This window comes from Chiloscyllium plagiosum, unplaced genomic scaffold (genome assembly GCF_037043375.1).
Source record: "Chiloscyllium plagiosum isolate Xiang-an unplaced genomic scaffold, Cpla_swu_hap1 HiC_scaffold_33, whole genome shotgun sequence".
Lineage (NCBI taxonomy): Eukaryota > Metazoa > Chordata > Chondrichthyes > Orectolobiformes > Hemiscylliidae > Chiloscyllium > Chiloscyllium plagiosum.
The window spans coordinates 6123804-6139508 of NW_028270171.1; the positions used below are offsets into that span (position 1 = coordinate 6123804).

Sequence of the window (15705 nt, forward strand, 5' to 3'; positions counted from 1 at the left end):
TATTAGACCCAGGACTATCTCTGTGGAGATAGCAAGAACTTTAGTGAAAGCACTGGATTCTGTGTTTGAAAGCCAGGTAACAAGCACTGTAGGGGGAATGAGCCATACGTATCTTGCTTTTGAGTATCTGTAATAACAAAAATGTGCCAGTCAGCCAATTTGTACATAAGCAAGCTTCCATAAGCAATATTGACCAGGTTGTGTTTGGCAACATTGAGGGGTAAACATTAACTAGGACCCAGGAGAGCTCCACCTGATGATACGCTTCTTAACAATGTCAAGTGTTTTTTTGTAAAGGTCCAACAGTCGTGTAGCAGCAAATTCCTGCAGATGCTGGAATCTATACTGAAAACAAAAAAATGCTGTAAATCTGTGGGTCACATGATCCAGGCAGACACTACAGTGTTGGGCCAAGGGAGCACAATACTGTTGGAATCAAATCAAAAAAAAAATGCTGGAAATCACAGGAGGTCAGGCAGCATCAATGGAAAGAGAGCAAGCTGACACTTCAAGTCTAGAGTCATCTACACTCAAAACAGTAGCTTGTTATCTCTTTCCATAGATGCTGCCTGACCACCTGTGATTTCCAGCATTTTTTTTTTGTTTTGATTCCAACAGTGTTGGAATGTAGTGCTGTAGTGTCACCCTGGATCATGTGTTCAGGTTTCTGGGGTGGCGTTGGTTATCTAGTCCCTGTGTATACATATTGTGTCTCCCTCTGCATTTGCACAAAAATCAACCTCGGCCAGTTGATTCTCTCCCAGTTTAATAGTCACCTGAAAGACATTGTCTATACTGGACTGCAAGAAACAGAAATTTGTCAAGGTGCCAGAAGGCAGTTGCGGTCCGTGGAACTATGAGAAGTGAGGTGCGTATGAGAAAGAAGAAATATTTAAGTGAGGAAGTGAAGAAGGTGTCATGCAATAGCATGTTAAATTCTTTAACCCTGTTGCCACAGCTGAATATTCAGGCCAAGCCAGTGGAGCCGATTGTAGAAGGTGGAGCACAGGTTCAGCAAGTGATTAACATCGAATGTTTGTCAGATTTCACTGAGGCCCCCCTGCTGAACATTCAGTTCAGGTACAGAGTTTACTTAGTGATTGCCAGCTTCATTTGAAACCATCTGCAAACCTTTTTTTATAATCATTTACAGCCACTCAGCTAATAGCTGCAATTTATTTGTTTATTCTTTGTAACCATTACCCGCTCTTTCTTCCCAAAATGTGAAGCATAAATTTCTCCTCCTGGTACAACACAACTGGAACGGAGAATCAAGCTTCCTAAATCTAATCTCTTTTTAAATATCTATCTAAATTTCATTTTAAAAATCTCTCTCTTCCCCCTTTGGTTGGTAGATATGGTGGAACCGTGCAAAATATCACCCTAAAGCTGCCCATAACCGTCAACAAGTTTTTCCAACCAACGGAGATGGCATCTGAAGACTTCTTCCAGCGTTGGAAACAGCTCAGCAGGTACACAGAGAACAGAGTCTGGAGTTCTGGTAATCACACTGGACAGTGAACCCTGTATGGTGGAGGCTTAGGCGGTTGGGAGGTTGGGTGCTGATAACATTTACAGGTGGTGGAAATGTTTGATGTGATTGTAAAAGATGCTGATGATCTGCACGAGCCTTCGACATCGCTGCCAATGTGTTATTTATGGTATCTTTTTTTCTTTTCACCAGTCCCCAGCAGGAAGCACAGAAGATCTTTAAAGCTAATCACCCTATGGACACTGAGGTCACCAAGGCTAAGGTAAACTTCTCCCTTTATCCCTTAAAGCTCATCTTCCTTGTTGCACTGTTCGTAATGAGTATGAACCTTTGTCTGAGGAAAGGCAGTAAGACCATAAGGTATAGGAGCAGAGTGGGCCTCTCGGCTCATTGAATCAACTCCAGCATCCAGTCATGATGGATATGTTTTCAACACCATTTCCCAATCATAAGAATTTGTATCTAGGTATCTTTTTGTACCTAAGATAGTCCTGTAAGTGGTAACTTGTAAACTTCTCACTCGATTCATGAATACATATGACAATAAAGCTACTTCTAATTCTAACAGACGAAGAATGATCATTCAGAGTGAGGTGTCAAGCAGACAGTGCTAATGTGATGAAGATTTTAAAATACTGGAATCATTTGGAAACTTGGATTCAACTAGGGGTGAATGGGTTTGTGAAGGGGGCTTTTTTCTTTTTTAAAAAAGTCAAAATCATTTTCAACAGTGAGGTCAAAACAGCCTGTCCAAGAAAGCAGAAACTTGTGTGAAATGACTGGTGAGGAATCAGCAATGTCGTAAGTTAAATACAGTGTGTTTTATAAAGCTGAGTTTTATCTACAGATATTGGTCATGGGCTAATAAGAGTTTGAGTTCAAAAGAACAATCGCCCCAACAGAAGGGCAGATTTTAGAAATATCTCAGGCTGAGCAAGTTAGTGGAAGTCTCCAGGCCACAGAGCTGGAAAGATGTTTTTAGCTGTTCCCGTTGTTGTAGAAGGGCTAGAAAGAGTCAGGTGAGTAAGAGCTTAAGAGTTCCCCCTCTAGGTACATCTCTAGCAGGTATATTTGCATATTGTTAAAGAAATTTTGTTTTGGCATACATTTAACAAACGTTAAACCCTTAACACTATGAAAGTTGCGATTTATGTATGGAAAGTTAAAATCTCCTACTATTACAACCCCTTTATTCTTACATATCTGAGATCTCCCTACATATTTGCTCCTCAATTTCCTGCTGATTATTGGGGTGACTCTATTTTATAATCCGGCTATGTATATTGTCCCCTTCTTATTTCCATGTTCCACCCATATAGCTTCACTGGGCAATCCCTTAGAAATCTCTTGCCTAATTACAGCAGCAATGTTTTCTGAATCAAAAACACCACTCTCCTCCCCCCCCCCCACCCCCCACTCTTGTCTCCCTTCCTATCCTCCTATAATTAAGTCACTTTTTTAAAATTCCGAACCAATCTCATCTGTCTTTCTATCCTCACTGCTACTTAGGATCCCTTCGAGCCCACACTCGCCCCTATATCCCCCTAACTCCCACTTATTTAAACCCTCCTGAGTAGGTCCACTAAATCTGCCCGTCAGAATATTGGTTCCCCCTCCAATTCAGATAAAACCCAACCCTTTTAAACAAGTCTTTTCTGCCCAAAAGAGATTCCACTGATCTAAAACTCTGAATCCTTTCCCACAGCACCTTCTCCTTGGCCATTGATTTATCTGTCCTAACTTCTTGTTCCTATTCTCTCACTAGCACATGGCACTGGCAATAACCCAAAGATTACTGTCTTTGATGTTCTGCTTTTTGAAGGTTAAGTGAATGAGAGTCCAGTGGGAGCTTTTAAGTGACAGAAGGGGGCAAATTGGTGAGACAGGGCAAAGTATTTATAACTTGCTGAAAGGGATACTGTCGGTTTTCACACCGTCAGGCAGGGCTTCTGGCTGTCACTCCACTCGGATATTCCAATTGATTTATTTTTCTCTTTTCATTCTCCTAGTTAATAGGATTTGGCTCCGCTCTGCTCCAGGATGTCGACCCCAATCGTGACAACTTTGTTGGCGCAGGAGTCATTCACACAAAATCCATCCAGGTTGGCTGTTTGTTGAGGCTGGAACCCAACAGTCAGGCACAGGTTGGTGACATGCTTTTTAAAAATTCATTGGTGGGATGTGGGCGTTGCTGGCTAGAACAGCATTGTTGCCCTTGAGAAGATGTTATGAACTGCTTTCTTGAACTCTGCAGTCCATGTGATGTTGGGATATCCAGTGCTGTTAGGAAAGGAGTTTTTTTTTTAAATCTGCATGCGTGAGATGAGAGTGTCACTGGCGAGGCCAGCATTTATTACCTATCCTTAATTACCCAGAGGGCAGTTTAATTGTCTACCACATTCCTGTGGCGAAAGTGAGGACTGCAGATTCTGGAGATTAGAGTCAAGGTTAGAGTGGTGTTGGAAATGCACAGCAGGTCAGGCAGTATCCGAGGCAGCAGGAAAATTGCTCTTGATGAAGGGCTCCTGCCCAAAAAAATGTCAATTTCCCTGCTCCTCTGATGCTGCCTGACCTGTGCATTTCCAGCACCACTCTAATCTTGACTCACATTCCTGTGGGTCTGGAGTCACATGTAGGTCAGAACAGGTAAGGACGGTAGTTTCCTACCCTGAAGAACATGAGTAAAGGATACTGCCAGGATTTTGATCCAGCAACAGTGAAGGAATGGTGCAATAGTTCCAGGTCAGAGTGGTGTGCAGCTTGAGGTGGGGATCTTGTAGGTGGCAGTGCACTCCAAGCCTCTATTGCCCTCTTTTTCAGTGTTTGTAGAGGTCACGGGTTGGAAGCTGTTGTCAAAGAAGGCTTAATAAGTTACTGCAGTGCATCTAATAGCTGGTATGCACTGCTGCCACTGCATTGGTGTCGGGAGTGAGCATTTAACGTGATAGTTGGAGGCCATTTGAGTGGATTTAATCTCCTGATGTCCTGTGCCACTTAATGGCATGGTGGATGCCAGGCTTTGTAGTTCAAGTTATCACATAAATGCGGAGAGTGCCTTGGGTCCCCACTCCTCAATGGGTCAGTGGTTTTACTAAAACGGCAGTTTATACTGGCCGTTGGCTGACCTCCATTGGAGATGATTTCTGGCAGATGTCGGTACTATCAGCCCAAATACCCAACTCTTTGGAACAATCCAGGACATGAATATTGAATGAGAACAGTCTGGAACCTGGGGAGGTGTTGAAATTTGGGAGGGTGTGGCTTTGAGTAATTTGGAGGCTTTGTTCTCTTTGACTTGTGCCTCAAATAATATTCTACTTCTACAAACCTGTGCAAACTGCTTTAATGGGGTTTCTCTGCATGCTGCCCTTCGTCCGATTTTTATTTGACCTGCACATGTCAGTGGAAGTGGCTCATGTTTGTTTGTTTTGTCTCTCTCTCCTTTTCCTTCAGATGTATCGCCTCACACTACGCACAAGCAAGGAGGCTGTGTCGAAGCGACTATGTGCATTACTGTCTCAACAGTTCTGAAGCCTCAACATGTAATCGATCTCTTACACTATACTGTGTGTTTGTTTTGAGTCTGAGTGTGTGTGTGTGTCTGTGCGTGCATGAGTGTGTGATGGTCCATTTATCTATGCGCCACGTCCAGTGAAAACTTCAAGAAGCATCATATGACGTCCTTTTCAGTGCAGTATATGTTTACGTGATTGTAGAGGGTTTTTTTTGCTATTGAGGAGCTTGGAAGATTCCTTGGTATGCAAGGCATCGTGTGGCAGAGGGAAATGGAAAGGGTGAGCAGGGCTGACACCAGGTTGTGGGGATGCTGACACTACATAGCTGCTATCTGTGGTACTTCTCAATCATGTTGACGAGAGCCCCTCCATGATTGCAATGCGCCCCTATCCCTGGGATTATTGGACATGACGGCCGTAGCCCTCACTGCCTGCTTTTCGTTTCTTAAGAAACAGCGATTAGAAAGGAACCTCTCAAACCCCAGCTTGGTACAGCCGCCACAGTGTCAGGCTGAGCCACACCCAGGTGTGCTGAATTAACTCCATGGTTTGGCGATGCCATTCCCCTTCGGCTGTTCTGGGTTGGCGGGTGACCGTTGTCGACAGTTGCTTGTCTCTGTGTTCCTCTGCTGGAGTGTTGGGCTGTGCCAGTGTGTGATGAGGGTGAAGTCAGACTCGGCCATGAAGCCCCTCTCGCACCCACTCCCTGCCCCTTTCCCACTTGGAACAGCCCATGTTAACTCACTGCCTGAGCTTGCACACAGACCACAGCAGCATCAGGCTGTTGAGGGACACCTGTTTTCTGAAGACGCCTGTTTCTCTAGGAACAAGAAATTGCCTTCTGAGAGATGGAGAGAGTGTGTGGGGACAGAATATTTCCAGTAGCCATTCAGTGACTTGCCCTTTCTGTTCCCCATGCCTCTGCACATTTCATTTAGATGATGCCCAAATACCAAAAGACCTGGAAGTTCCACCTCATTGTTAATCGATATAGTCATTCCTGATATTAAAAGAAAGTATGAAATAATTGTAAAATGTATCTGTATATACCTCCTTATTTAGGGTTGGATGGAAATACCTGTACGACCAATTTACTCTCTGGTCACTGTTAAGTCAGCTGTTTAAATGTCACCACTGAAAATTTAAGAGGGTGGGCAAACTTTTTTTATTTAACCGTAAAGCTTTACATTTTGTTACAAGTGCAAAAAGACTGGAACAGTTCCCTTCTCATCCTCTGTCTTCCCTCGTTTCTTTAGAAAACAAAGTCTGCTCTCTTGTCACCTTTGAGTCTCACTCAAGTCGAATTCTCATTCCCTCCTCCCCTGCTGTTAGTAGTCAGCACAAGCTGCATGATGCGTGCGATTGAGTAGGAATGCTTGCTTTAGTGTAAATGCAATGAAACATGAGAATGGGGTGAATTGTTCCTTACTCTGAATCTGCTTTCATGCCAGCACTACTTTCTTTGGTTCCGAGTCTGGGAAGTCTGTGTCCATGAGCCAGCTCCTCAGCGTCTACACTTCTCAAGCCAGCTTCCCCATCTTGTGCAGACCCAGCTCTTCATGGATTTTACAAGGAACCGGATTTGGCATCATAAATCGAGAGGAAAAGCAGCCTAAACTGCTTCTGTCTCCTGCATTCAAAAGTTCAAAATTTCTCTTTTTGTTCCCCCCCCTCCTCCCCCAACCCCCTGCCCTCTCCAGCACTCTGCTTCACTCAAAACGTCCTTCAATTTTGAATGTGTCATCTGTCTATTTGGGATCAGCTTGCTTGTTAATCCCCACCTGTTTCTTTTACCCACTACCCCTATAACTACTGCTCTGGGAGTTGTCTTATAAATGGTGTGCTTACCCCAGGTTTAGTGTAACCCTTCCTCGTTTTTGTTCAGGAGAATCCCATCTGCCTAACGCCTGTATATAGAACTAACCCAAGTGACTGGATAACAGGGCAGTGGGGCTTCTTTGCTGAGCTCTATAAAATAGAGAGAGCCTAACCAGTTTCAAAGGCTGATTTTTAACAAGAGCAAAACCGCTGGTAAATTGAGGGGGGAGAGGGCAGCCAAATTGAATTTTCAGTGGCAGCAATGAGTCGGACCATTTTAACAAATGGAGTTGCTGTAGCCTCAATGAAATGCGCGAGTCAAAATGTAACCTTGGAAAAGGAAACAAAAATACAAGAGAACAAAAGAATGTGAATAAAGTTCCCAGCTTGTCTTACTGTACAGCACCCACTGTATTGCATCTGGCAGATCCTACGTACCCAGTGTGTTCTGTCCATGATTTTAATTTGCACAGTACAAGGTGAGGAAAGAGTCACGTCAGCCATCCTGAGCTGCTCCTCAACGCTGCACTTCTTGCAGAAATCCCATTGCAGACTCCAGCAGGATTGCCATTTAAGTTACAGTGGCCACCACAAGGAATCCTGAGGAAATTCTTTCTTTCCCATGGGCTGGAGAAAGACCATAAGAGGTAGGAGCAGAAGTCAGCCATTTAACCCATCTGAACTTGCACTACCATTTAGATCATGGTTAACCTCAATGCTCCACTAATCTGCCTCTTCCCCATAACCTTTGATTCACTTTATTAATTAGAAGTCTATGTCATCATTGTAACCCAGCCCTGTGGAGTAAGGGATCGAATATTCTCAGAAATTTTTTCTTCTCTATTTGGGTGACCGCCTTACTCTGAGACTTTCTTTTCTGGTCCTAGATTCTCCTACACGGTGGGGGACAACCTCTCAGCCCCTTTCTGTTTCACGGTTTCTCTCTCCGGACTCTTGAGTACAGGCCCTGTCTACTCAACCTCTCCTTATAAGAAAATCCCATTGTGTCTGGGATCAAACTAGTGAACTTTCTCTCTGCCTCCAATGGCAGTAAATATTTCCTTGGATAAGGGGACCAAAACTGTTTACAGTATTCTGGGTGTAGTCTAACTAGTGCCTTGCAGAGTGAGGGGAAGGAATGTTAGTGACACTTGGCAGTGAGATTCATGACCACAAAACCACTAAAAAGAAATGTATTTCTAAAGTGTCCATGACTTGAAGTCATCTGATCGGTGGCTTTCTGTAACTTGCTGTGCTGCTGGATTAAAAAGAGCTTTGGGAATCATCTTCTGGATAGAGGTCTATGGATGCTTGCTTTTGAGTATATTCAGCACTGGAAATCATAGTTCTGAGGGAAAGTGGAGTTAACTTAGAGATCCAGTCTTGATCATACTGAAGGGTTCAAGCAACCCTTATAACTTGCTCCTGTTCCTAACTTTCTTCCAACATTGAGGTCCCACAGTCGACTTCAAAACCTAACCGTTATAATTACTTATCGGGAACCAAGTTGACTGACTGTACTCATTGCAGGTGGATGGAGTGGGAATTGCTGTTTCTTTGACATTTTGTTTTGAGCTATGTCTGAACATACAGGCAAGGAATGAACAGAGTGCAGCATCTTCCTAGAGGATGCAGCCACTGAGTTTGCTTCTCCCATTGAATTAAACACTGATAATCCATGCTCCCACTCCATCTCACTTGTCTTTCTCTGTGTGGAGACTCCTTGACATTTTATCTTCGTAAATAATTTGCTCTTCGTTCACATCCTGCTAAGAATTGACCAGATAATCATTCAGTCATTGTTTCAAAATGGTCCATTTTGACCTTTTCTACTTCAACTTCACAAACCTGCGTAAATTTGTAATGCTTTAGCACAGCCGGTAGGAGAGTGTAATTACAGCATGATGTGGTTACATGGTGGTTTCCATTCTAAAAGTAGGGATCAGAATTTAATGTAAAAGGTTGTCTGGAATTGCATGCAAATGTAAGACATATATTGTAGATTTTCAGTTCTTAATCCCTAGATATTTTGCCACCTTATCTGTCATGAAACTTGATTTTGTAATTTTGAGAATTATCCACATTTATGAAAAGGATAGAAACCCTACTGTGTGGAAGTAGGCCATTCAGTCCACACTGACCCTACAAAGAGCATCCTACCCAGACTTAACCCTTCATTCTATCCCTGTAACCCTGCATTCCCCATGGCTAACCCATCTAGCCTGCACATCCCTGGGCACTATGGGCAATTTAATATGGGCAATCCACCCTAACCTACATTTCTGTGGGCAGCGGGAGGAAACCTACGCAGACACAGGAGGATGTGTAATCTCCACACGGATAGTCACCTGAGGCTGGAATTGAACCCAGGGCCCTGGTGCTGTGAGGCAGCAGTGCTAACCATCGAGCCAATTGATATAGAACTGCTTCTTTGCCGTCTTAAATCATTGACACTCCCATTAATTGTCTTTGCTGCTCTATCTCAACATTTTTGAATGGGTTTTCCAGAACTAAAGGCTATAAGGGGGTTCTTGTAATCAAGTTTGCTTTGGAGCTGGCTGAAGGTATTTTCCAGTGTTCTAGAGCCAAGAAATGGCAAAATCCACCGACTGATCTATCTGAGACATGAAGGCAATCACGTGGTCTGGGGCAGAGAGGAATCCCTTGGTGTCCCTTCTGGATACTGTGCAGCAGCTGCTGTTGGACAGGCATGCAGCTTTGAATGTAAATGATCAAGTTTGGCCAGGGGAGGGGGGGTGGGGGGAGCCTCCAGAGTGAAATCGCCTAGTGCCATTCACTTGGAACACAAGCCACTTGGGGGAGGTGCTGAGTGGCACTCACAACGCCATAACCCAAGAGTCAAGTCCTTGAGTGGAGAATTTTACAGAAGCAAATTCTTTTGTTTAACAGTAATTATCCACCTGTTAGGACTGTAGTTTCTTTCTGTCAGAGGTTTCTTGATGACCTGTGGAACCTGTTAGACTTGCTACCCAGTCTGCATCTTTCAATCTTCTACTGTGTCCATGTTTTCCAATAATTCAGACAGCTGGGAACCAAACCTTTTGGGTTACCATGTACCTCGTTGACTTGATCCTTTTCCATTTCTTTGTAAATCTGGGGTGGCTGCACTCAACTCTAAGAGCAGAGAGATGCATAGTGATTATTGGAGCTTGCTGTCTCTTCTGGGAACCAGGGAAGCCATTCTTGTGACAATAACCACTCTGTTGCCTTGTTTAAAAGCAGCATGTTTACAGATCATGAGTGAGGTTCTTTCTCTTTTGTTTTCCTAAATGCAATATGTATTAAAGCGATTAACTTAGTGATGTGTAGCACTTTAGTCATAGTTCAATCAAGGCAAAAGTGTATGATATTGTGTGATCTATAATGCAGTATATTTGTCTGTGTGCCTCCAGCCTTTGCTCTGTGTAACCAGCCCTACTGGTAAATCTGCATTTGATGCCTCGATAGATCGGACATGGGGTGGGGGGAGGCGATTTAAATTTGATTCAGAAGCTGAGGTACTTGCTCAGGATACATAAGGGTTGATTGTTAAAAGAGTGCAGTACAAAATCCAATCCACATTCCTTGTATCCTTTTAACATGAACCCTTTCTAAATTTCCTTTTGTATGAAACAGGATTGAACTAGACCCCTCCTCCTCTCCACCCCCTCCAGTAAAGTTCCTTCACGACTAGGGTGGGTTCAGTGGGCCACAGAGTTTACAAAGTTCCCTCAGCTGCCCATCTCCTGAAGATCTTGGTGATGTTGTCTTTTGCATTTTGTTAATCTCTGACCTTCCAGATTCCACTGATCACCTTGAACTCTTGAGCTGTAGGGACCAGTGAGATCCTTGACTTCTGTCTTCAGTCTGCATTGAATTAGCTGATGTTAGGCCCATCCATAAATGCTGATAGTGGCACTGCTAGGCAAGTTCAGCTGATGGCTGCAGTTCTGTGCCCTTGTGGTGCTGGGATGAAAGCTGTTCAGCTGACCCTCTTTGCAGCCCTTCTGTCCAGTCAGCCTGACACTATCAGCCAGTCAGAGTCTGCTGACCCTACAAACCATTCAGGCAGTCCATGCCTTTATTTCTCCTTACGCACACCAGAGTAACACCAGAATTGAACCTGTTTGTATCAGAGCTTCAGCAAATGGAAGCTCTTGTTGAATTTTTTATGTGAAATATCCCGTGTGCATATGTCCATGTTGGCCATCCATTATCAAACTGTTGGTATCTTTTATTGAAATGGTTTTCTCATTCTAAGGATGATGTCTAAATCATTACTCCAGTTACTCCATTTAGACAGTTGGGACTCTTGCAGCTGCCATAGCAGTGAGGCAGTGCTGCACAGCCCTTTGGGTGACGCGTTGAACTAAGGCTCCACATACTGAGCCCCTGGCACTGAGAGCGCAGAAGTGCGAAGATTATTCCAAGTCAACATTCCTGTTGAGCACCAGGAGATTGATTCTCTGGACGTTCATGATGCTCTTCCTTCATGGGATCTTGCTGTATGTAAAATGTCAGCTGTACACTCTTGACATAGCAACAGTGCCTGCACTGCAGAAATTTAAGTCATTTCTTGTGAGGCAATTTGGTACATTTCTGAGCAACCTGAAGTTATGCAGCAGGATTGAAAATCCTTTTTACTGATTGTGTGTACTGGAGGTAATTTGAAAAAAAAAAATTGCAAGTAATTCAATTTTATTGAACAAAAAGATGTGAATTCAGCTTTGGGTGTATATTATAAAATCTTACAGCAAAGAAGATGGCTTTTGATCCATTTCACCTCTTTTGGCTCCAAGGAAGTTCAATTAATCACGTTGCTTGCCCCTGTAATGTTCCAAAATTGTTAAAAATTTGAAAATAATTATTAAAATATTTAATAACTAAATCAATTTCCATCACCCTTTCGGCCAGTATATACCACATCAACACACAGTTTTAAAAAGTAAATTACTGATTCTTTTTGCCAGTTAACTTAAAGATGTGTTCTGCTTACTGACGCTTGCCTGCCAATGCAAACATGGAAATATCCAATCCTAATTCCTTAAAGATGTTTTGTCATGTCTCTCCTCATGCTCAGAAAGTTCAGGGATACTTCGGGGTTTCAGTCTGATTATTCTGGACTCTCCATCTGTTTTAGTTTCCACTTACACGTGTCCGTTTTGTGTGCACCAACGATCAAATGTTCCTTCGTATTGTCCTTTGTTGTCACAGAAATCCCCGTGTGGATGTTGCAAGATCGTTATAAAATGGACTCTCACTAATGCCTCATCCCACTCTTGCCTAATTTACAGTTGAGATGATCGAGATTCAAGTTCACCTCTGCAGCAGTTAGTGCAATGCCCACCTTGGAGAAATGGAATGTTTTAGGCACGGCAGAAGTTGGGCTAACCTTATTGTTTGTGCGATTAAAGTCAAGTGTGCCTATAGTGGAGTACTGACTGTCCTTTCCTATTGTAACCCTCACTGAAGCTCAAGTGCGAGGCTGGGCAACTGCAGCAGTTTTCTGCTGTTTTGGCAGGTGTTGAGTGTTGTGCTGGTTTGCATAAATTGCTGGGCTCCTTGACTTCACGTCTTACATTCTACACTCCTGCCTCTCACCCCCAGCCTGTCACCACACGTTGATCTGTCTCTCACTCCACTGTTGGCATTGGCACTTCAGAGTGGTGGGGAGTGCCATTGAGGCACTCAGCAAAATTGGAATGTTCTCTGGTCACAGCAACCTGGAATAACAGATGGCGAGTATCAGTAAGGATATGTGAGCAATGAGGTAGTGTTCTGGCGACTAGGCAAAAGGGACTGTCGAGAAGTGGGGCAGGAAAGGGAGCTGCATTGAAAAAGAAATTTCCCTCAAACAAAAATCCTTTTTCACGAGATGACATTTGCTATTTTATTTAGGAGGTTAGAAGGGAAGATGCACTTTGGTTACCATGGAGACAATGAGGAGCTGCTGTACAAGGAGAGTGAACCATTCAATTGGCTTCATTGTGCCAAGTCATCACGATTGCAGTAACGGAGAGCAGGTTTCGCTAGATGGATAGGTCCCTACAAATGGCTTTGTCACATCTCAAGTTGGGGATCTAGTTAGAATACCCTTCATTGGATCAGTATCCAGTGAAATGATAAAATAAGTGTACCGTGTGGTCAGGAGTTGCCTTCATCTTACTGGATTTCCTAAACTCTGTAGTTCACACTTGCTCATGAAGACAGTCCACTTGGGAGAAGACGCTGGAAGTTAACTGGCATTTGTACCTCAGCAGGAGATGAGGTGGGGAGGGCAGTGGCTAGAGTTAAAATTGAAATAATCTGTGTCTGATCTAATGAACATCTGAGTACCAGTATGGCTGAATCCAAAGTAGGATTATGATGTTACTATGCAATTACTGTTTCATTAGAGGAGCAGCTTAGAATATTGTGTGTGCTGTGTGTGTCTGTATACACCCGAGATGTGAATCTCCCATCAGTGTTAAACGACAGAATATGTTTAACAAAAGCAAATGTACAATGAAGGACACTATGTAGATAAACTGACCATAATGATCAGTTCCCTGTCTCTGAGCTGATTTATTTTTCTGTGTCTTCACAACGTGCACTGTTAATGAATGCAAGACTCACCAAGAATGATAAAGTGGGGGGAAAGGGGGAGAATTTGGATTGGTTGTGATGCCCTTAAAGATGAATAGCTTTCCAGGCTCGCACTATGAGAGAGGTTCACTTGGATGAGGCACTGACCTTATCAGTGGAACTTTTGACCTGGGCACAGTCAATATCTTCAAAAGAAGGAAACTTAGAAACAAAAGAAAAATTGGCCTTCAATTCTGCTTTGTGGACTAAAACCATGAGTACCTTGATGTAAATGATGACCTGCTCATTGACATGGAAGTGCATTCCATAATGAATATTTTGCCTGTAATTCTGGAATTACGGGGAAGAGGGTGCCTGTTAAATTTGAATACCATGGGTTTGTAGTGCAGGTAATGCAACAAATATAAGTGGAGCTAGGTTCCTAAACACGTGCATTGTCGAAAGGTTGACCAGACCCAGGATTCAGCTTGTTTATACAGTTATGTGTTAGTGATAGAGGGACCACTGTACAGATCCACTGATGTAGTGACCTGACCTTCACTGAGCCTCCTCAATAGCTAATATTGCATCCTCTAATGGCAGAGGTATAGAAAAGGTAATGAGAGAGGGATACAGGATGTCACACTGAATGTTTAAAGGCTCATTAAAGCTAGGTGATCATATTGTGAAGCAAAAGCTGTTTTAGCCTTTGAACAGACTGAATATAAGTTTACAACATCAGACAGCCTTCCCTTTTGTGGCTGGTTGCAGGAAGGTGTGGAATGGAAAGCAATAATGTTGTCCTATTTAGCACTGAACCATTGGTACAAGACCTATAACAGAACACCTAGCCACGCTTAACCCTACACCATGCTCAACCCTACAAATGCTGGCATAGGTAAGGTGGTCTTGAGGTACAGTGGGTAGCGTCTCTGTCTCTGGGTCAGAAGCTTCAGGTTCAAGCCCCATACAGGATTTCACAGTCACAAGAAGTGTTTACATTGGGTTGCCAGACATGTTGATTATCAGCCTTCCACACTGCCATGATGGCAGCTATAAGAGCATGAGAGTTTCATGGTCAGCCATAACAGAATGCAACACCAAACCATTGCATCACGCGGCTGAGCATAACCACGGACCAGTCAAGTGGAAATTCATGTTCGGCAATGCTTTCGCTGGACATGGGAGCTCGAGAGGTGGTCAAGGTAAGGCTGCAGCTATATGACTTACATCATTTCAGGACACACCAGTAACCTGTCCCACACTTACTTACAGCTCGCGATTTTCCATTAGGTGTCCCATCAAATCAAGAAAGCAATCTGGCCTTCCAAGACTTGGCCTGAAATCCACTTTAAGAGAATCATGGCCTGGCTTGGACAATTGTATCCTCTAAACTTTAGAAGAGTCCGAGGTGGCTTAATCGAAACATCGGATCCTGAGCAGACTTGACTGGGTGGACATCAAAAGCATGTCCCTTCCAGTGGAAATATAAGACATAGGAGTGGAAGTAAGGCCTTTCGGCCCATCGAGTCCATTCAATCATGGTTGATGGGCATTTCAACTCCACTTACCCGCATTCTCCCTGTAGCCCTTAATTCCTTGTGACATCAAGAATTTATCAATCTCTGCCTTGAAGACATTTAGCGTCCTGGCCTCCACTGCACTCCGTGGCAATGAATTCCACAGGCCCACCAATCTCTGGCTGAAGAGCTGTCTCTGTATTTCTGTTCTGAATTTACCCCCTCTAATTCTAAGGCTGTGTCCACAGGTTCTAGTCTCCTCGCCTAACGGAAACAATTTCCTAGCGCCCACCCTTTCCAAGCCATGTATTATCTTGTAAGTTTCTATTAGATCTCCCCTTAATCTTCTAAACTCCAATGAATACAATCCCAGCATCCTCAGCCGTTCCTCGTATGTTAGACCTACCATTCCAGGGATCATCCATGTGAATCTCCACTGGACATGCTCCAGTGCAGTATGTCCTTCCTGAGGTGTGGGGACCAAAACTGGACACAGTACTCCAAATGGGGCCTAACTAGAGCTTTATAAAGTCTCAGTAGCACAACGGTGCTTTTATATTCCAACCCTCTTGAGATAAATGACAACATTGCATTCGCTTTCTTAATCACGGACTCAACCTGCATGTTTACCTTTAGAGAATTCTCGACTAGCACTCCCAGATCCCTTTGTACTTTGGCTTTATGAATTTTCTCACCGTTTAGAAAGTAGTCCATGCTTGTATTCTTTTTCCCAAAGTGTAAGACCTCACATTTACTCACATTGAATTCCATCAGCCATTTCCTGGACCACTCTCCC

At 43.5% G+C, this 15705-nt stretch overlaps 1 protein-coding gene across 3 annotated transcripts in view; it reads left to right on the forward strand.

Annotated features, from left to right (window-relative positions):
* Positions 1–13368, forward strand: part of ap2a1 (adaptor related protein complex 2 subunit alpha 1) — a 62936-nt gene extending 49568 nt beyond the window's left edge. For all 3 annotated transcript variants that reach the window (XM_043679527.2, XM_043679528.2, XM_043679525.2), the window contains 6 exons: positions 957–1080; positions 1356–1472; positions 1685–1754; positions 3502–3636; positions 4946–5034; positions 6459–13368. In XM_043679527.2, coding sequence (XP_043535462.1) covers positions 957–1080; positions 1356–1472; positions 1685–1754; positions 3502–3636; positions 4946–5023 — 524 coding nt within the window. In that variant the 3' untranslated portion in view covers positions 5024–5034; positions 6459–13368. The remainder of the gene's footprint in view (positions 1–956; positions 1081–1355; positions 1473–1684; positions 1755–3501; positions 3637–4945; positions 5035–6458) is intronic.
* The last annotated feature ends 2337 nt before the right edge of the window (positions 13369–15705 follow it).